General features: G+C 36.0%; 1 protein-coding gene across 1 annotated transcript; it reads left to right on the forward strand.

Annotated features, from left to right (window-relative positions):
• The first annotated feature begins 1,678 nt into the window (after window positions 1–1,678).
• On the forward strand, window positions 1,679–3,658 carry LOC118438825. The gene is made up of 2 exons (XM_035859596.1): window positions 1,679–2,030; window positions 2,382–3,658. Exons 1-2 carry the CDS (start codon window positions 1,757–1,759, stop codon window positions 2,561–2,563), a joined length of 456 nt encoding a protein of 151 aa, XP_035715489.1. The 5' UTR covers window positions 1,679–1,756; the 3' UTR covers window positions 2,564–3,658.
• The last annotated feature ends 19,969 nt before the right edge of the window (window positions 3,659–23,627 follow it).

Consider the following 23,627-nt stretch of genomic DNA (forward strand, 5'->3'; position numbering starts at 1 on the left):
TGATGCTAACTTCTAATTAGTAAGTGGATTAGTAATGTAAAGGTCAAGAGGTTAACCTCTTGACCTAGCATGCACATAAATTGGAAAATTGATGGAATTTTTTTAAGTGATCACCATACTAGTCTCACCACTTGCTACAATTACTACCCCATTTACAATATTTTCATAAGACCGGTCATTCGCTCCGCTCGTTGTAGACCATCAAATATAAATATAATAAGTAATCACCATCAGCTCGCAACGTCCCCACAATCAAATTGCAGCCACGCCCCATTCAAGTATGAGTTGCACAATTTTACTCAGCACAATTTGGAGTGCAATAATCATACCTCATAACTTTCATTCATTTGACTTATTATGATATGTATGTTTTCACGGATAATGAATGAAAATGAATTTATTCTCATCCGAATGAAAATAACCGAAAGAATCCATAATTTTTGATGAATGGCTACGAATTGAAGAAGTTCTCACTCCCTTCGCTTTTCGATGTATGTTTAGTACATATATGGGGCGAAGTGAGAAATGAAGCCATATGAAGTGAAATGAAGGTTGAGAGAAAATGATTGAATTGGAATGCTAATTTTCAATCAGAAATCGAGATGATTGATTTTTTGAAGGATTTTTTTTAACAGATCTTCGTATGATAATATTGGCGTATTGCAGGAATGCCTGTTTCTTGGGATGCTAAATGTGTATACATTACTTCTTATTTGTGAATGGTATATCTACAACAAACAATAATTTATGGCGACATATGCATTTTATTATAACGTTTATAATATCCCTAAAGAAGCCGAAATCAATTTTTTAAGCTCTCCATGACTATATTTTTCCGTAGTCCGTGGGCCACTTTTAAAACAATCCAATAATTAAATAAATGAACTAAATACACGCGATCAAATACATATATTCTCATACATAAATATTTGATGCACAAAAGTTTCAAATGAAATATTTACAAAGTTTCCAACGCTTTGGTTCGACTAACTACATATTGTATTAACTCGATGTCAGCATTACACTACAACGAATTTTTACCTGCGTAGAGTTACATGCTAGCCAATTATGTATCACGGAGCAGGAATTTCAATTTCAATTCATTTCAGAATCATTACCCGAGTGTGAGCATAACAGATTTCTGAAAAGTTCAGGTTTTAAAAATATCACTTCTCTGTTCCATATTTTTATTCCCCCAACCTTAAAATACATTTGATTTTATTTACTAGCCGACCTAGACAAACAAGTATGTATGTAAATGTTGCAGATAATCTGGGTCGAAACGGCGGTGCATGAATAATCTGGCAATATGTACAAGGTGTCTCTAAATATTTACATCTCGTTTGCCTATTTTTCATACCGCTTGTCGTAACAAAGTTGTCAACAGTATAAAAAGAACTCGTATGGCGCACATGTGTAAAGCAACACTACGAGACCAGCCATGTATGTACCAAGTAACATGTCTCATCAGGTGAGAAACCACACCATGTTAATATCTACTAAAACTTGTATTTAATTGTGTCCCATTACTGCGAGCTTTGCCTTCAGTTTTAAGACGAAGTATAAAAAACCAAGAATGAAACCAGTTTTTAACGCGTACAAATTCCTCCCAAGATCCTCTTTGCTTACTTACTTTTCTCAATCTTACTCGGTCTTCACAAATGCCTCAGCTTTTCAGTAACCAAGTCTTCCTCGCGTAGCCCTCATAGGGATGCAGCTCTCGTAATTAATCTCAAAAGTGGTACATACATAAAAAATGGGAATATTAAGCAGTTCAGGGGGTGGAGGAGTTAGTCTTTCCGGTGGGGGTGGGGGCGGTGGGTTATACGCAGGTGATAGTGGTCTCTGCGTTTTTACCTGTGCCGCCATCCTCTCCCTTGCGTCCCTCTTTGATTTCGATATCGGGTCGGAAAGTGCCTTCTTTGCCACGACGGGATTGGGAGCCTTGTGTTTTACGGATTGTCAATATTTGAGACTGGTGCAGCAAAGGGGTGGATTTCATGGCAAGGCAGGGTTCGGTAATCGAGATGGTGAGTGAAATTAGTTTGTTGTGGGCAATAAATGTCACGAAACTTTCTGTAATAATTCTCTGGTTGAAATTTTAACAAATACTCGACATTTCTGGGAACAATATGAAAATAATGTTTAACAAGTTCTACTTTTACGTTAACGGAATGATTAAGTGCTACTATTTGCGTATCGATTTGCACATAAATCGCAAAATTTTTATCTCTTCAACTTTTCGAAAGTTAATTCATGTCAATTTTATTCAGTTATTTATATAGAATTTTTCTGATAACTTTGCAAGTTGTAATACATTTTAGAGTATGTTAAATAAATCTGCATAATTACGCTAATCTTACAACTTGAATTTTTTTCAGACCTGGTCAAATCCTTCGGTTGGACACTAGCAGATCTCCAATTTGGACGCGGGGGAGGTCGCCGTAGAAGAAAAATACTACCTGAGGAAATGCACCACCAGGACGAAGTTTTAATTATGAGCCACTCTTTCAAGAATAAGCGGAAATCCAGTTTACATGGCATTCCTGAAAAAAGTTCGTGAAAGCGATGCAAAACGAGTTTTTCAAAATCTTGTCCTGGATATTGTTATGTTTATTCCCCGAGAGAGAGATGACAATTTCTAAAAATATTTATTTCTATTTACTTGGAGACCATACATTATTAGCTCACCCTGCGTAGCATGAGAGCTATTGAATTCCTCTTGTCCGTCCGTCTGTCTGTGTGTTCACGAGTTTTTTGCATCAATTGATGCTAATTAATAAGTCCCAAGACCATTTTAACCCTAATTTGTAGCACAATTGGTATCAAAAAATCGTTAACGCAAAATGGTGCGAAATAATTGGAGGAATCGATGTATTCTGCACCAAGGATTATGATTAACTGAAAGTTCTAGTTAGCCTTGGCTGACATAACTTAACCTCGAAATCGTGTCAAAATTTAGTCCCAATTTTAACCAATTCGGCTGCACCATTGGTGCAACATTATATCAAATTTCTGTTACCCCCCGTTTATTCTGTACCATTGGTGCACAATTATATAAAAATTATGCATCTATTTTATCCGCTTATTTTGCACCTTTGATGCAAAATTATGTGCAACTAATTATTCCAGGGTGAGCTACTTCTAACGTTACTACGGTTTATTCCACTTACTAAGCGTATGGTTGTGGTTCGAAATATGAACATAAGAGGTACATATGTATGTTAATATGAACACACATACTTACATATGTATGTGTATGTTTTTTTAATATTTTAAATTATTGTTCCCCTCCAATTGTTGTGTTAAGCTTATATATGCTACATAAGTAATATTTGTCAGAAAATATTGCAAAATATACAGATATTAACTGATACCCCGTAGCTGGAAATATTTTGAGACAAATCCATTATTTACAGCTCATATGTACAAAAAAGGGGGTACTTATTATTTAATTCTCTCTAAATGGAAAACGGGGAATCAAACCTTCGTGTGATCATATGAGTCAGCATAGAAGTCTTCCGTCGTCTAGTTGTTGTTGAGTTGATAGACACGCGAAGAAGAAATATAAATGCGCAACTTAAAAGTTGTTTGTAGTTCTAAATTTAAACAAGTAGCGATCGACTGTGCAAGGAAATAATAAACAACATGTTTTGAACTTTCTCAAGAAATAGATATCCCCTCTCCTTGATTAATTTCCAGGCTCATACAGAAATCAATTTTAAGTCCGTGTTTGTCAGTATATTTTGGACTATTTTAAAATTTTAAGGACTGTTCGTTGAATCAGATTTCGAATATTTTCAAAACTCAAACAAGATATCTTTTTAAGCAACTACATATAAATATACACGAACTTCAAAATTCATCACGTCAGGACTAAATTGCCAAATGAGGTCGTATTCGTTGGCCAATTTGTATATTATGTTTATTTCTACGATTTCCACCACATTTAGCACAAATTATAAACCTACCACGATAAATTTAACGCAATCTATATTTCAGCACTTGGATCCTGACTGCGACTTAATTATAGGGCACTATAACAATTCCCAAAATTTTGACTTACTTTTCCCCCCTCTTCCATCAAAGAGAGGTATTTACATATTTCATCTCCCACAAATTAACATCAGTCTGGCCTCTATCCGCCCAGACAAAATTTCTCGTGGGATTTATTAAACTTCGCAGAAACCTCAGTATTCCTCAGGAGCATTCTGTTTCATCGGCGTCACTATCACACAAAATTCAGATTTCGGCAGGAACCGAGAAGAAATTGATCATTTTCAGTTTGCAATCCTTAGCACGCACCAAGCAAATAGTATGTACGATATAATATACAAGAAGCATCCCGGCAATATATATACCGCCGAACAATCTAACTTCCACGTCTCATTCCTCATTCGCGTCCAGTTGAACTTTACACGTTTCATGGCAGAAAGCTATGTCCGTACTGCGTTATTTACATTTGGATTAAATTTAATACTAGTGTCGGGACAAGAAGAGTGGCATCTAACTACTCCTTAATTATAATAATAAATACAATCTAGGACCCCGAATTCCGCAACAAAATATTATCCGTTCAATCAGTGACCATTCCCGCTTTCATTCTCTTTTCGCACCTCCGACAGACCCTTATGGGGAAACCAAACGAAATTCGTTCCTCGTCCTGCGCGGATATTCTTCCTTCTCGGAAAGAATGTTGCCCGGCATATGCGCAAGACCCATTTTATTTAATCAGGGAAAAGCGATATCTCCCTCGTGCCATACTATTCTTTGCTCTGGTTTGCCTTGGAAATTTCACGCATGGCCACGCACACGATGATGCCACGTCGGCCAGCAAATACCACGGGTGCAGGGGTCGGGAGAAGTATACATCGGAGGAACAATTATTCATTAACGAATACAGGGAAAGCACAGAAATGCACCAATGTTATACTCGACCACTATGAATCAAGGCTTCTCTTTCATGACCTGCTTCTCGAGGGAGGATTTGTCATTTAAAATATTCCTAAAGCCATTCGAATTAGAAGTTTGGATCGCTTTATTGGTGACCATGGTAATCACTGTAATTGTTTGTGTGGCTATTTTAATAACGAAATTGAAATGGGGATTCCTTGATGCGCTATCGCTCTCACAGCTGGCAGTTGTTTCCATTGTGCTAGAAAAACCGACTGATATTGAAAGGAAAATTGGGAGGATTCGGGCATTTAAATTCCTATTCGGGCTCTGGTTGCTGCTTGTTCCGATACTAACAAATGGGTATTTGGGTTTAAGCATTACGGAAATATCGTCTCCACTGGAATCAAGATCTGTAACAAGATTCGATCAGTTAAGCCAGCCAGGATGTAAACCTGCAAACAATGAATGCCACATTAGCCGGATTAAAAAATTTCACAAATCCTTGAAGGCTTTATGGAAACATTGGGATACGTCTTGGCGCAGAGCGACATATATCGAACCATTCTGGGTGGCTAATCGTCCTACAATTGAGGACTTACTTCGGACCGCAACTGCCCTCCGAAATCAGTCTATTCGAAAATTTGACCTCAATCAGGACTTTGTCTTGCTCCCGTATTCTCTTGACGAAAACTTATTTTCGAACTTGCTTGATCACGGGAACAACTTCGATAGACAGCTGAAAGTGAAATTAAAGTCTAAATTAGATAAAATTTTACCAAAACTAGAATTGGACGACAAAATAATATCAACGAGCTCTATGGAAATTTTAAAATTACTTGATTTAATTGATCCGCTGCACATACCACACCCAATCCTTGAAACCTTCACCGATACGAAATATATTGGAGTGGGATATTGAACATGCCCTCGTGCAATGTGGTCGAACTGCCCTTGTCTTGGACGATAGAGAAATCAATAAGGAACTCCGGTACTTCGAGAAGTACTACCCATGGATTAAGTTTTTCAAGTCGGAGTCCCCAATCTTGACGGCAGAATCAGGATGGAAATTCTACATAAAGGCAATATCAGTTGCACCGCCAATATTTGCAAAACTCTGTCGCGGGCATCGTCCAACTACTGGAGGACTGGCCTCACATGGAAACAGCGCGGAGGGCCAATCTTACGAAAAAGGTTCAGACTCTGGTGGAGCACGGGGCGGCAGAAGCTGTTCAAAAAATGTGTTTAGGTGGAAACTGTCACACTGTCTTTTATATATACTTGGTATCCATTTGCATTTCGGTGACTAAGATTTTGGCAACGGAGATTAAAGTACCTACATGGAAAAATTTGGCATGGATTAGGCGTTTTTAAGTGCTGGTTTCTAGTGAAGTGGAAACACTTTAGTTAACTGAGTAATAATCAATGCAAGAGTCCTTCTGATGATTATGTATAGGAAGTTAGCCCAGCCCAGCCCAGAATTTAAATTTTTAAGCTTTCCCGCTGTCGCTGGGGATGATTTGACGACTGAAATGTGTTCCCTAACACTTCTAAATAATTCCCTAAAATTTTCAGCCAAATCGGTGGCGGGAAACTTTTGAAAAATACGAAAATGTCGTTTTTTGCCCCGCACCCTCGATTTTAATGAATTTTCATAATTTGTAAAGTGCGCGCGAGCGTGTTCTGATTGCTGAAATATCTTCAGGGATACTTGGAGAGTATTTCCTGAAAGTTTCAAAAAAATAATACGTCGGGGACCCCATCAAAACTGGACAAGTTTGCATTTTTCTCCTCTCCGCCCCAGTTTTCTCTTTTTTAATGAATTTTGACAATTTCAAAAGTGCGTGCGGGCGAGTTCTGATTTCTGAAATATCTTCAGGGATACTTGGCGAGTATTTCCTGAAAGCTTCAAAAAAATCGTACGTCGGGGACCCCTTCCAAAATTGACAAATGTCTATTTTTATCCCCCCAAACCCTGCTTTCTCTTTTCTAATGAATTTTAACAATTTCAAAAGTGCGTGCGGGCGAGTTCTGATTTCTGAAATATCTTCAGGGATACTTGGTGAGTATTTCATCAAAGTTTCAAAAAAATCGTACGTCGGGGACCCCTTTGAAAATTGACAAGTTTCTATATTTTTTATCCTCTCTGTCTCAGCTTTCTCTTTTTTAATGAATTTTGACAATTTCAAAAGTGCGTGTGGCCGTGTTCGGATTTCTGAAATATCTTCAGGGATAACTGACGTGTATTTCCTCAAGGTTTCAAAAAAATCGTACGTCATGGACCCCTTCCAAAATCGACGAATGACATTTTTATCCTCTCTGTCCCAGCTTTCTCGTGTTTAATTTATTATGACAAAATCTATGCTAATAATTGTTTCCCATTTTTTCAAATAGTTACATCACGGGCAAATAACTTAAGAGGTAAGCCATATTTCTTTAAAAATGATGTTGTTAACGTAATTTATATAAATTTGTTCAAGCTGTAATATATAGTATTTTACGCTTTTGGCAGTAATGCTATTTGGACCCTTTACCAACAGCAACGCAAAATTAAACAAGTGTTGACGGAGTTGGAACTTGACAAGGTTGCCAATGGCAACGGGTCGTCATGTTTAGGCAATCTATTAATGCTCACTTAGGATTTTGCACTTTACATATGCATGCAAATGTATGAGAAGTATGTACATACGTAGTCCATTTGCGTTGTCATAGAGACTTGGCTGTTTATCCTTTTGCTATTAAATACATTTATGGTAGATTTGCATATAAACAGTCACCGGAGTGGTCTGGGTTAGGTAATATCTAACAAAATATATTTCACTAGATTATAAGGCCGTCGAAGATAATGAGCGTTATGTCAGTTCTTCGACTGTAGTAGTAATAATTAAAATACAATTTTTCATAACCAGTATATTTTATTCTTTGAAATTTTTGAATTTTTTTTCCATCTATTTAGTTTATAATATTAACGTCTATCGAAATATAACAACAGTAAATAAATTAAACGCGATGCAAGTTTAGAGAATACATAAATCAAAGTATACATACCTTGGTACTACATGTATGATATTTATAATACTAATGCATTGTCATCCCACAATTCAAAAGTTTATGCTTACAGGAAAAGACTAATTTTTGATTTAAAACTCAATTGTAAATTTTTGGGTCTGTTTTTGTTTAATGTTTTTGTTTAATCATTATTTTTATCAAAAAATGTGAAAATTTGAAACCTTAGTGCATTGAGATATTCTTATTTCAGATGAAATTTTGTTTAAAAATTCCCCCACCGGCAAAACATGCGGGTTGAACAAGGCTCAAAAGTGCGCTTATGTGGAACAATTGAATTTTTTTCGCTGGAAATACAAAAATACACTTTGCAGGAGTTGAGAAAAATTATAGAATTATTTTTCCTACAAAATTTTGGGATATTTGATCGCCATATGACCTACTCTTAATGCGATGAGTTGTTTGTCTCTATGCACGAAAAGTTGAAAAAGGTTGTGGTAAATTCAGATCGATAAACCGAGAAATTTTGTACTCAATTTAGAGTGGTTGCCAATAGCAACGCGTGGATACGTGCTGATCGAAGGGTAGGGAGATGCTGATGCGGTTGCCATAGTTACAGGTTGAATAATAATAATACTCAACTCCGTTTAGTCATGTTATTACGCTGCAAATATTATCGCCGTTGGGATTTGCTTGTTTAAACGTACATATGTACGTCCTACAGATACATATATATATGTATGTATACCGGCTGTTCGTAGTTTTTTCCGCTGAAATAAATATTTTATTAGCTGATAAGGCGTCAAAAATAATTAACATTGTGCCTGTATTTCTAAAACGGTTATAATAATGAATTCTGTTTTGTCACGACCGGTACATTTCACATATTTGTTAAGTTTGTTGTACATACAATTTATTTTATAATAGTTTCAGGCCTTTAAACGTTTGTCGAAGTAACAGGTTAGTAAATTGTAGGGGACACAACTTTGGAGAAAAATCGCATCAAGTGTTCCTGGACAGTATTCAATAGATAAAAGAACAACACATTGTCATCCCACGATTGCAAAATTTTCAAATATAAAAATATAGGTATTAACTTTAGAATCAAGTATTAATTTAGGGGTCTGGTTTTATAAATAGATCAGGTTTGATATCATTACAGCGTAATTACAAATATGTTTTATGACTTTTCAATTTTATATGTAGCAATGTAAAATTATGATATTTGCATGTGAGAAAATCTCAATTCCGCAAAAACGACCATACCTTGAGAAGACGTCGAAGAAAACGGCGTGCTTGTTATGTCGTGCACTTTTTGCACTCGACGTCAACAAAAACAGCGACTTTCAACTGAATAGTATCCACTTGATATGTCCGAAAATCTCCGAATTTGCAATAGACAAAAATGAAGCTGTGTCCTACAATTAGTCGTGGTGTAATAATGGGTCTATACTCTGAAGTTCAAATTCACGTCATTAAGATGACGATAGGTGACTCATCGTCTCAAAAAATCTCACGGCACAAGACAGCTTTTTAACATGGAGTAAATTAGCCGAATGAGCCGAATTATTGTATTATTTGGTACAGTTATTCTTATTTTGGCGTTTACATTAGTCAATTTCGTATGATTTTTACGCCAAAATAAAAAAAAGTGGTACCAAAGAATAAAATAAACCGTAGTAACGTTAGAAGTAGCTCACCCTGCAATAATGATTTGATATAACTTTGCACCAAAGGTGCAGAATAAGCTGACAAAATAAGTGCATAAATGTTATACAATTTTGCACCACTGGTGCAGAAAAATCGGTGAAAGTAGATAAATTATAATCATATAATTTTGCACAAATAGTGTAGGATAACGCGAGAAAATAAACATTTACTTTCGACATAATTTCGACTTTTGGCACGTGGCAATTAAATCGTGATGCCAAATTTTTGTAATTATTTCTTCCAGTTATTCTGCACTTTTGGTGCATTTTTCATCGATTGTTCCAATTGTTTCGCACCATTTTGGAGAACCGATTGTTCCATACTAACAGTGATATTAATTCCAAAATTGTAATCCTCCGTCGGTCAATTTTCCCAGCCGATTCGCACCATTTGCATACTGATTGATCAAAATTGGGCAATTATTTCTTCCAGCTATTCTGCATTTTTGGTGCGTTTTGCATATATGATCCCAATTATTTCGCATCATTTTCGATAACCCATTATTCGACCCCAAAGGTGCTAGTAATTCCAAAATTGTTGTCTTTTCTCTATCGAGTTTCTGAGTTGATTCGCACCAATTCCGTCATGGATTGTTCGATACAAATGGTGCGATTAAGATGCTCAATAATGGACATGGGGATTATTAATTAGCATCAATTGATACAAAAAACTCGTGAACACACGGACGGACAGACAGACGGACAAGAGGAATTCAATAGCTCTCATGCTACGCAGGGTGAGCTAATAATTCGGCTCATTCGGGTAATGTACTCCATGTAACGTGAAACGGAGTTTAGGTTACTTTCCACACCATGATTTCAAAATTGTTTTCTAGAGGAATGCAATAGAAAATAGAAAATCTATCTGATCCAGTTGTGGTCAATAAGCTGATTAATAGGATGGCGATGATTTTTTTAAAAAAGCATAAGCCAATTTTTTTGACACCAAATTTTTCTGAAGGCCTTTTAACTAGAGGTCTTATCTTGGGTCTTCTCCTTCAAAGCTTGATAAACTCTGGAGTACATATTTTTAATAAATTGGTACTGACCTGGTCTACAAATGGATCTGATAGAATTTAAAAATAAATTCCCAGAACGGAGAAATGCGTAAAAGTATTCAGATTTTTAGACCTGTGACGATGAGTCACCTAATCTTACGTTAAGGACACTACTTAATAGTACTGCATTTTCACGGTTATAGATGATGAATAATTTGAAAGTTTCCAGCTGTATGTTGCGTAATTAATTATAAAAAATTATGCATCTCATCGATAATTTGGACATGGCTAAATAATTGAGGTTAAAAATTTTATTTTATTGGATAATTATAAATGCAAACAATAATTTCCTTGATACAATAGAAATTAAACATGAGTTTAATCGTGGATCTAAGTCTATAAATTGATCTAATTATGTTTATACGTGTATTAAAAGTAATCATGATCGTTCTTGCTGTTTCTAAAAAAATGAATTTTTACGTTTAGACCTAAACTTTTTAAACGGATTAAATGCTTGCATTCTTGAGTTCTGTACATCAATATAAAAGTCTAAAAGGTTATTACTTTATGAATACATACATTATTGTATCACACACATACATAGATAAGAAAAGCTGACTACAAAGGAGTCGAACATTCAAACCCCTAACCTTAATAAAAAATGTCGTATATTTACCATAATACTTGGATTATTGTGTGAACAGGGTAATTAAGAAACATTGTAAAGGAAACAGATTTGCTGAAATTTAACAAAACTCCAGATATAAAATCGCCATGTCAACTTAAAAACAATTCACCCGAGAAGTCATGTACTGAAAAATAATAAACTTAAACTGTCCTTTTAATGAGAAATAAAAAAAACTCAAAAAGTTCAAAAATAATTTGTTCTCTTATTACAGGGTTTACCAATAATTCTGTATTTAAGTTTAAAATTTGTTTTCGATGAATTCCTCTGACAATTCATGCCTTTTACATATAAAACTCAGATCTCCATGGGATCAATTTTATTTTGGTCACCACAAGAAATAAGCATACTCGAAGTTTTTCATAATTTGATCACGAGGCGCGAATTTTAAATTCTTCTATAGCCAAAACTTCATTTCTTAAAAATTCTGTAAATTTTCGAATTTTAGCAAAACTCTAAAAATTTGACATGTTTATGGAAAAAGCGCATGCAATATTTTTGATAGAGTTGATAATTTCAATAAATTTCATAAACTGGCAAGAATTTCTCAAATTCATATTTTGAGAGAATTTGATTTTTTGCAAGTCAGGCAAGTCATTCTGGTGGAACATGTTATCGAATTTTTGGTTTGCGCCATAATTCGCACCATAATTGGAAATTTTGTAGAATTTTTAAAAACCAAAGTTGTTGCTAGAAAAGAGTTTAAAATTCGCCCCTCGCGCTCAAATTAGCCCATTATGTAAATTGAAAGATAACGGTATGCTTATTTTTTGTAATGAACGAAATTTAATTCCATGAGATCTGAGTTTTGCATGTAAAAGCCATGCATTGTGAGATTGTTTATGAAAACTGTCAAAATGTTGGAAAAACTTGAAAATTATATTACATCTGTATTATTGTCGAGGTGCAGACTGCATAAAAGTGATGATTGGTTCAGATTTGGCCCCACTTTGGCATTGATGATGAATAGGAGACCCAGCTAGGAGAGCTGAAAAAATTAAAGCATACTAGATAGATCCATGTTTCATTTCAGAATCAATGGCTGTAAAGGAAAAGGTTAATTTGAAAAATTTCATAAACACACATTTATCAAACTAAATTACGTAACATACAAATGATTTTTTGTGAACTTACGAAATTCCAAAAATTGCAAGTTACGTAACTTGCGAATTGCGCAAAGCTCTATTTCTTGCAAAGTCAAGCTCATGTTCCTCCACGTCTTTCTCCAGTTCGCCTTGTAGTCGATTAAGTCTGACCTCGAGTTGTGTAAAGTATGGGTTTGTGGTCCCATCGTCCAGTTGTGCTTGGATGTTTTCCATCCGGTTATAAATTTTCGCAATCAGGTTCCTTTTTGTCAAAAGTTCAAAGATCTTCTTCCTTTGAACTTCTCGCCTATTTATTTGATTCAGCACCGCCTTTGAGCTTTTACATTTTGCAAAAAACGTGCTTCCAATGTCCGTCGTCTTCATCAGCTCTTCAATCATGTTGTCCCGATATTCTCCGGCATCGTACGGGTTAACATGCTGAGGGAGCATGTGATCCAAATCCAGTAACCTGGCTTTTAGGTTCATCAGGGATAGGATGACGCAATCATTTATACCTTGCCGCGCTGATCCCTTGTCTTCAAACACCCAATCAACGATTGAATATCTCTCCCTGAGAACGTCACGGATTGCATTGAAGATGGCCTTCTTTTGCACTTGACTCAGGTAATCAGCTAATGAGTCCATAAACCTAATTTTGTGCTTGGCAAAATCCATCTCAACAAGAAAGGCGTGAACTTTAAAGAATATCACGGTGTATAATATTCCCCAGTCGTCATCGAAATCACCCTCGTTTGGCAGGCAAACCGGAGAAGTAGTGAATATTGGCACGGGTGCCACTTTGTCGTTGTGGTTGGAGTGGTAAATTATGCCAGAAACCAATTTTTTCTTTTTCTGATCTTGGTAATCTATAATGGAGTCCTGCATAATTTTAAGAGCATAGGGCATTGCAATTCCAGATGTCACACAAGTGTTGGGGGCCAAGGATAAAATTTCGGTTTCCACTCCAGTAAAACCAAAATCTGTCTCATCAAAGACATTTAAGACTTCCATTTCTGTGTACCAAATTCGAGTCGTAATTTCCAAGGGGTCATATAAATCTGGACCTTCGGAATCCGCTTGAACTAAAAAGCAATTGTACTCATTCGGGTAGGGACCAGGAGATGATCGATCAGACGTTTCTGGAGAGTCGACTTTATTGTCGTCTCCTGGAGTACCTGTTGGAATCTGTGGTGATGTCGATTTTTCAAGGGACGAATCTTTTGACCTGGGTCCTTTTAGTTTCTCTTTCAGTCCTTTCCGTATGAGATTTATTTTTTCCTTGTAGCTGAGTCGAGATTTCCTTGGGGTTTTGCGCCATTTTGCGGTGGAGAACTCCAACGATCCCGAGTTTCCCGGCTGGGAAACTTTCTTTGGCAGTTTCTTGGTCAGTTTTGATTTTTTCTTCTTCTTTGGCTTCTCTTCGCTAATAGCCGCTTGAAATGCCCGATCGACTAATCTGATGACAATTTTTGCATGTCTATAAACAAAATCCGGCCTGAATTCTTTCTTTGGGTGGAAAGACTGTTTCAAGTCTTTGAAGTAACTTTCAGCCGATGCTGTGGTGATGGTCTTTGGTGGAATAAATTGGTGCGATTTAAATGCCACTTTACTCCATAGAGGAAAATAGGTGATCCAACGCTCGAATGTTTTGATTGTGGTAGGAGAATAAAACCGGTTGGAGGGCTGTTGGATAAATTTACTTGATGGCATATTCCTATGTTTCAAATTTTTCATAATTTGATCCCTACGACGCCGAAAATATTGAAAAAAATTTGATTTCTCCCTCTGTAGTTGTGGATCTATTTTGGGATGCATCTTCATTTCCTGGTCTTCGCGTAGGCACATGTCATATTCCTCCATCTGAATATCACGCAGTTGGAGGTTGTATCCTTCAAAGTTGGTTTTATACTCTTCGCAAAGTTCTTCGGGTAATGATGCGTCTTCAAAGAGGCTTATAATTGTAGAGCAGGTGTCCTTAAAATCCTGCCTATTGTTGACTTCAATCAAGGTCGTAAATCCAAACATTGCTGTCTGAATGATGTGCTTCGCAACCCCTTTCTTGTGTAGATAGGCGGACACGGCGTGAAGCAGATGATTCGAACAGACAAAGATAACCGTCTTGTTAAGAACATCAGTCTTGTTTTCTTCCATGAGGGCATCGTAGGCTCGGTTGATATAAGCCTCGAGAGATTCCTTGTTGAGTGGTAAAGTTGCAGCGTGAAGGTACGCCAAGCACATGTCGACAACGAAAAGCTGGGGCTGCCATTTTGGGCAATATTTTCGGACATCCGCTACGAATCGTAGCAAATAGTCTGCGTCAGTGGGAACATCTCCTCTGGTTGAAATTGCTTTCATTAGGGGGACAGCAGGCACTGATTCCATATTATCGAATTTTGATACAGCCGAGTGAAGCAGGAGTTGTTTCTTCGTTCCCAGCGTCTCATCTATAATTTCAGGGGGCACCAAATTTCCTGTTCCATCGAAAAATATTCTTGAGCATTTAGTAGCGAATCGGATTTGAGCTGGGGCGTACATCAAGGTCATCCGGTAAGGCATGTCCACGCTAGCCTTGATGTAGCCTGATAGTTCAGGAAATCGAGAATCAGTGAATTTTTTATGATGTTTGAGTTCGTTCTCTATTTTCCGTAATGCAATCAGAATATCCGTCCCGCGAAGACTGTCCTTGAGGTTTCCTTCACTCTTGATTTTCCTGCAGGCTTGAATGCTCTTCGTTGGCAAATTCTGGTGTAGAAATGACAAATCTGTTAGGCTTGAAAATTGGGAGGTGTGATATTTGAGCGCTGTTTGGGTTTCTAGTTTTTTTGAAGGGCATTTCGCCACGGCACTGGCGGGCGGTGGTTTTTCTCTGGTAGAGATGAAATTCTCCTCCAATTGCGATATCAATGATGACGTCTTGGTCTGCTCCTGAGAAATTTCTGACATGGCACTTAAATGTAGCCTTGCAAAGATTCGGCTCTTCTTGGTGAGACCTACTGCTACCACAGTACCCTCGAAATGATGCACAAATTTTCTTATTACCCGGCTTGATTGCCGTCTTTCCGCGAGAGGTAAATGAACACGGAATGTCGTGCTGCTTTTTCATTTCGTCGCTGATTAGCTGCGCATAATCGTCAATAGGTACTCTCCGTGTGATGTCATAGTAATGCAACCATTGTTCCCTTCTAACCTTGAGGGAAATATGTGGGGGCAATTGATATTTTAGTATTTCTGGATCAATCCCCTTTAAATCACACAGTTCCTCCGCGGCCAGCTTAGGCTGCGATTCGTCTTCACTTGATGATGCACTTATCGGTGAGGATAAATCTGGTGAAGATGAACTGCTTCCTCTATTAGGAAGCCGTTGTTTTTGTGCAGTTCTCCATTCTGTACTAGGAAGCCCACGTTCTGGTTCTATAATCATAAATGAAATACACCTAGGCTGTTTTAGCTGTTTCATTATATGTACTGGAATATAATACGGGTTTTTAGCTTTAAAATTAATTAATACTAAGTAACTAACAATAGAGGTGTCCCAACGTATGCCCACAGATTCGTAACAAACTGGTGTCAATTGATTACAAGCTTAAGTGTAAAATTAATAAAAAGCACTATCTGTCAATACACAGGTTGGGCAGAGATATTTCCATCCAAACAGAAGCAAACGCAAAGTAAATTTAAAAATTGTAAAATGTGTGAACCTTGAGGCTCGTTTTATGCTCTTTTGATGCAAATATCTCCGACGTGAGAATTGGCAGATGCCATTTGCAAATCTCATACTAATTAAATTTGTGATCGATTGACAACATTTGAACCAAAATTTGTGGGCATTCGTGGGTGCATCTCAATTGTAAGCTAAGTAATATGTACAACCATGACGGAAGTGATTTTTTTTATTTTTCCAAGAGTTTAATAAATTCTTGGAAAAATTAGGAAGGAAACGGATTAGAATCAAACTCTTTGAGTTATACATATAAAACATTCAGCGCATTTAGGAAGTTGTGATTTTTCAACTTCCTTGGTTACCAACATGGGCTGGGCAACGCAAAATTTCCTAAATTTAAAATCCGACAAATTACAGTTTTCAAAATTATATTAGAAAATAGGTGTATTATAAATTCATCAAAACACACTTAAAATATGCAATGCAAAGTATCAATTGCATGAGACCGTATACAATTGGGTTAGTTTATTTTAAAGTGGATAAAATTAGGTTCCGGGCAATAAATTTCAGTGAAAGGATAAATTTTGATTATGATAAATAACGCAGCATACGTGGCCACGCAGCTACGCCAATCCTCCCACGCGTGGGAGGATTGGCGTAGGTGCGTGGGTTGTGCTCAGCCGTGGGGTCAAAGAAAAGATTTGAGGGTTTTTTCAATAATATTACTTTTTAGTAAATTTAGCGTGAACTGTCACAGGTGAAAATCGTTCCAAAATAAGGCCATCACATACAGTCCGTACAGTATAGAACTATCATTTTAGGATTACCATTTGCTTACAACATAGGGATCAAGGGAACAAATTTGAAACCCATAACAAAATCGAATCGTGAATTTTTGAGCATTTTCGAGGTAATTTGGAAAATTTAGTGTAGCGGATGTTGTAAGCCTAGTAAGTTAAAAAATCAAAACTTTCTAAATGCAGTTGAGGTTTCTTATCATCCAAAATTTGGCTCAGTTCCATTTCCTTCATTGGTCCACCCTCATATATTTATATGTACATATGTATGTAGCTGTCTCATTGTAATTTACCCAAGTTTTCGGCGCTCAACCACTTGACCATGTAAATTATTTGCTAACATTTATGAGAATATGGGGCAAACTTTTTGAAATGTCGGAATATCAATGTCTGAGAAAATACAATTTGAATATGAACGTTTATTTTCGCGGTATCCAGAGAGTTAAATACTTCTCCCACAGAATCATAAAAATATTTTTGGCAAAAAAAATCACCATAGCTTAAGCAACGATTGTAAAGAATGTTAATTGTGTTGGAGAGGGACGTATTGTCCAATCACAGGCTTAGAAATCCACATCAGAAAATAACCTTTACCTATATACTCAAATCAAGTGGAAAAGGAATTTAGAAAATAATTCAGGAAAAATATGTAGCGGTCAAAAGTTAGAATTTGTTGTAGGATTCAATGAAGGGATGTGGGTAATATTTTCTCACATGGGTCAGTCAGATTATCGAATTGTATGTAGGACATATTCTTATTCCCGATCAAGCCCAAAAAATTTTTATGGCCATATTTTAGGGATTGGTACGGTCATTTTTCAGGTATATTTGAGATTTCATTTATTGTATGATTCTAATCCGATGTACATACATACATACATATGTTTATAATCATTTCATTAATTATAAAGTGCGTGTGGTTATAAAATGTGTGAAAATTGTGCTTTATGCATATATACTTACATATATGTATATCTAGCCAAACGAATTACTAGCCAAACGAATTACTAGCCAAACGAATAATGCCACATACCTTTTTGGGAAGATGATGAACTGGAACTGGACGAATCATCAGAATCATCAGCGTGGGGAATTTTGGAGCCTTGCGAAACTTGTTTTTTTACGTCTGCGAAGTCAAGTTTCCTTCGAGTAGTTGACTTTGAAACAACTCCTGCAACGTTTACAAGTAACTTTAAATTAAATGTCTGCAGGTGAATGGTTAAGAATACTAAATTTTAATAAAATCAATGTACCAGAAATGGATGGAACTGGGGAAATGTCATTTGTGCTTGAAATTTGAGTTGTTGCACGTGGTTTTGTTTGATAATCCGAAGGGGTGAACCTTATTTTTGGTTTTCTCACTCGAGAAGGCTTCACTATGGGCGTCCCGATTTGCAAATTAGTGTCATCTGTGGGACCTGCAAATATTTGCAGCTAGAATGTACAAGTGATTTAATGCTATGATGTCAAAATTTGTATTTCGATATAATCCGGTATTGTAAAATTTAAGACCTTTCACACAAGCTGAAAAGTATCTGCGGACAATTTCCTCGGTACATATTCAGGCTATTTATGTGCAAACGTATATATCAATTTTCGATGTTTCTCGGCGGTGGTGATTTCAGGCCGCAAATCTGCTCTTGGCAAAAATCGCGTGGCTCGCTTGGAAATAGAAAAATTGTGCAGGGTCGCTCGCTAACTTACTTATTTTCGATGTATATGTAGATTTCGAAAATAGATTCGCAAGGTTAAAAATTTACCTTAGACATGTATGTCATTAAAAATCGGCAAATAATGGCGTGAAAATTTTGCTCAGGATTAGGGATTACCAATTAATGCATACAAATTTGTGCTGGGATTAAGTATCAAGGATTCAGTATTTAATTTAGGACATGCACATGTGTATTTCCTGTCACAAATTTTACATATTGACAATAAAAGATTGCAATCTGGATCTCGGCATTTGGATTTGACAGACACGCTTTACCCGATTGAATAAATAAGTTCATCCAGTTTTATGCAACGAGAAATTTATCTGGTTGAACACACCAATTGTTTTACAATTATTAGGAACAAGTTTGGAATTACCAGCAGCAGGTAATCTGGTCACTTCTGTTCTGCGTGAATTGTCTCTTACACGTTCAAAGTCGGACGGTGAATAGCGGACTCGAGGCTTTGGCTTTCTCTTATGTCTGGTTATTTTCGGCTCTAATAATTCCATTTCATTATGATTAATAATAATCGACGTGATGATTTTAATCAAATTACGTATTTATTTGTTACCATCATTCGAAGAGTTTATAGCTGTGCTTGTTAAATTGAGATCTTTTGATGGACCAATTAAATTATCTGGAAAAAATTTTTATTAGAAATCATATTTGATATGTATCTCAGTCACATACATATGTATACAACTCACCAGTATTCTTCTGGCCTGCAGTTCTACTTTTAAATGATGTGGATGGTTCGGAATCAGAAGTCATAGATTTTGTTGTATCTGTTAATAAAATAACTAATGTCATAAGCACATATATGATATTGTGCACGTTGGTAAACAAGATTCTTACCAAATAATGCAGCGAATCGCTTTCATCTAATAATATAGACATCATCAGATTAGTTAATCGTAAGAAAATGGACAAAGAGAAAGGTAAGATTTTTTTACGGATTAATTAAAATTTTGCATATTGCCTTTTTTAATCAATCAAATTAGTCCTGGCGAAATACGCTTTTGAATATTTCAAATCGCGAAAATTAAAAATATTTTGGTTTTAAAATCAGAGGATTACTATAGAAAAATGTTTCAAAATAGATATTTCTTTGATATTCGTAAACTCATAGTAGAAAGTTTATGTTTCTGGTATTTATCTTTNGTGTTGTTGTTGGAGAGAGATTGGTATTTCGTGCGAAACTCCATAGTAGAAAGTTTATGTTTCTGGATATTTTGTTATTATTATTATTTTATATTTATTATTTTGTTATCTTATAGTTTCCCTATACCGACCAATGGTGAAAAGTGGACTTTGTAAGTCTTCCGTCGCGGAACACAAATTTGGAAATGAATATTTTTCATCAGAAGTAATGGCAATTTAACTGGTCGTAGTCACGAAATAAATATCGTGCCCAAGGGATATTTTATTTTGAGTTACGTTTAGCAATTATGAAATTACCCGATGATGATCCCGACGATGATCTCGTCATTTCCCTGCGTAGTGAGTTCGTCGGCTTATGCGTCGCTATTTCGTCTTCTAATAATTTCATTTCATCAAATTGATGTAATTATTGTAACCAAATTACATATTTATTTATTTTGTTACCACTATCGGAAGAGTTTATAGCTGTCCTTGTTAAATTTAGGCCTCTTGATGCATCCATAAACTTAGCTGGAAAAATCACTTTTTTTATAAACCCTTCTTTGCATATCTATGTATGCACATATATAAATTTAATTTGTATGTTTATATCCAGCTCACAATTTTTCTTTTTTGCTTGCAGTCGCAGTTGTTCTTGATGGCATAGATGGTTCAGAATTGGGGCTCATGGAAATTGTTTTATCTGTAAAAATAGAATCAATTATGTAATAAGTGTATGCTATTATGCCACGTTACGTGTAAAAAGTTCCTTACCACAATATTCCGGCCAACTGCTTTCACCCATTCATCAAGACAAAACATCAAATATGGTAATCGTGAAGAAAATTTGATGGGTAAAAATCTTAACTTGGTTGCTTATTTAGAAAACTAATATACATGTATTTTCTGTGGATAAAATACCTCCAATAATCTTAACCTGTTTCCAATTTGAGCTAATTTTAAAGATTTCAGAAACTGACAAGATTAAGATTACAATTTCGCGGCAATTAAAGAACGTCCGGGAATGAATGGGAATGCGCGCTCTAGCGAGTATATTGACAAATCAATAAACCCGCGAACTATAATAATTTAAATTTCTGAAAGCCCACTTCATTAGGGTCAATTTGGTATATCACTCTTAAATTTCAAAAATGGATAAGGGTAGAAGAAGCTTGTTTGAAAGGGAGCTGTTAGCAAAACGAGTGATGGAGTTCTACAACACGACAGCCAACCGAGACTCCAAGGTGACCTGGAACTTTTTTAAGCAGGAAGGAATTCCAAGTTCAAATGTGTATTCCTACATAAAAAAGTTCAAGGATTCCGAAAATGTGCAATTCAAGAAGCCAGCTGGTCGTCCGGCGAAGCTAGCGACCACTCGAGTGAAAAATAGAATTGAAAAAATTTTCAAAACCAAGCCATCAACGTCAGTAGCTGTAGCTGCCAGGAAAGTCAAAATTTCCAAAAGCTACCTGGGGGAAATTAAGGTCCATAAATTAGGAATCAAAGCAAGGACCAAAAAACCTGCACCAAATTACAAGCCCGTACAAGAAAGTCGGATCAAGGATTGCTGTCAAAAATTGTTGAAGAAAATGCGTGGAAAAGTAGTGATCCTGGATGACGAAACGTATGTTCCGGTTGACCCTTTAAATCTTCCAGGGCGTCATTTTTTTCATAGCTCGGATCCCTCTGAAGTGGCTTATGAAGAAAAAGTACGAAAAAAAGACAAATTTCCAAAGAAATATTGCATTTGGCAATGCATCTCCAGTCACGGACATGTATCAGACCCGGTAGTTCTCGAAGGGAATATCAATCAAGATATTTATCTGAAAAATTGCGTCAAGGCTGGATTGGAAGCATTTATTAATAGGTTTCACAAAAATGATAAAGTTTTGTTTTGGCCTGACCTCGCCACTTGTCACTATGCAAAGAAAGTGACCGAGTACCTCAGAAAGAAAAATATTGATTTCGTACCAAAAGATATCAACCCACCTAATGTACCCCAACTCCGCCCAATCGAAAAATTCTGGGCACGTTCTAAGTCAGTATACTCCCGGCTTCAAGATGTGCCTGACACCTTTCGAAAATTCAAAGGACGATGGAAGAAAATCACCTCGGAAGTGGCAAAAACTTCGGGAAAAAATTTAATGAAAAATCTTCGCAAGAAAATCGAACTAGTCGCCAACGGGGGTGTGGCGGCCTTAGCTATTAATTAAATTATGTAGGTACGTATTTGGTATTATACATATGCAAAAAGTTTAAAATTCCGATAACTCATTGTGATTTTATGACCACATTTTCAGACCATTCCCATTCATTCCCGGACGTTCTTTAGTTTTTAATCAATCAGGTAAGTCCTTCTGAAGAACTACTTCCGAATACTTCCGAATTATATTATTATATAATTATAATTAAATTTCGCTAAACTTCGAAAAAATTGAAAATTTAAAACATCCCGAAGAATAATTCTGTCATTACTGTGACACTAAAAATACTAGAGTTTGTTTGATATTTTGTCGGAAACCCTATGGTAAAACTTTTTTCATTTTCTCGTCAATCCAGTCAAAACTGGTAGAAATAAATATTGGGTTTTTTATGGGAAATCATTAAAATTTAATTGATTTCTACCAGAATATCGCCATTTGGGGAGATTTTGTCAAAAATTATTTTTAACAAGTGTGATATTACTTGAACTTGATGATATGCCCATTTCAGTCCTACTGGAACTTTGACGTGAGTACCCCCGTCGCTCGACGCGCTCTCTCCCTTTTGCATAATCCGACGTCGGCTTATGTGTTGGTACTGCTGCGTATAGTAATTTCAGACCATTAATTTTTTGAGCTTATCTTAATAAAATTATGAATTTATTTATCACCATTATCGGATTGCGTTATGTCGGTGTTCCTTAAATTGTGATTTTTTCCCGCAGTGGCAAGGTTATCTGAAATTGTCAAAATCAATTTTTTTGAACCCTTTCTTTGCAAATATTAGTTTTAATCATATGTATCCATCTTACCCTTACCACTATCTTTCTCGCGTGCAGATGAACTTCTTTTTGATGGCACAGAGGGTTCTGAATCCGGGGTCATAGAAATTGTTGTATCTTTATAATTAAAATGAATTTAGTATGTACATATGTGCAATTTCGCAACGTCGCGTACTACAAAATTATCTTACCACAAAAGTCCGGAGAACTGTTTTCAACTAAAAAGTAAATACATGATGTAATATTAGATTTGGAAAGATAAAAAAGGACGAATCTGGTTTTCCTAAAATGTTGTCAATCTTGTACCAATAATGTTGCAGTAACTAATATAATGTTGCCGACTTTTTAGTAATGTGGCAGATTTTTTATTTAATCTACCGACCTTCTTGTAAATTTATTTTTTGCATATTGAAGCAGGTCACGATAATTAAATTCGGCTTTTAATATTCTGATCTTATATTCGTTCTTAAACTTAAGTCTAAAGAAACGTAAAATTTTGTCCAGGAGAATACAAGCTTATGCTACTAAAAAGAACGAGTATAAAAACGCCTTATTTTACGTAGCTTTTAACATACATAGGTCCACATCTGTATATTTTAAAGATATGTAAACCTAACTGCAAATGTGGAAATAATGTTGTGCAAAACTCTGCCGAGTATGGCCTGAGATTTTAAAATATGGAAGTTCGCATTTTGGGAATCGAAATTTACCATGCGGTATTTAGCATTCTCATGTACATATATACATATATAGGTAAATATATTTTAATTTGGGGGAGTAAAATATTGTGAGTATGCACGTCTACTAGGTAAACTTAATAACCGTTGTTCTGTAGGAGATATACCTTCGAAAGTTTGCGATATTGGCGAGGCGTTCCTTTACTTTTTCATGAAATATACGAAGTAAAGGGGTATCCATTGACACTGTGAACTATTACGACGAAAACTGGTCATAAAAT

Source organism: Folsomia candida, unplaced genomic scaffold (genome assembly GCF_002217175.1).
Source record: "Folsomia candida strain VU population unplaced genomic scaffold, ASM221717v1 Fcan01_Sc026, whole genome shotgun sequence".
Taxonomy (NCBI): Eukaryota; Metazoa; Arthropoda; class Collembola; order Entomobryomorpha; family Isotomidae; genus Folsomia; species Folsomia candida.

Bases quoted from the DNA above. Each gene is read 5' to 3' on its own strand.
- LOC118438825 (XM_035859596.1), top strand. From the start codon at position 1,757: ATGGGAATATTAAGCAGTTCAGGGGGTGGAGGAGTTAGTCTTTCCGGT. The intron at 2,031-2,381 runs GTGAGTGAAATT...AATTTTTTTCAG, and splicing joins AGGGTTCGGTAATCGAGATG to ACCTGGTCAAATCCTTCGGT.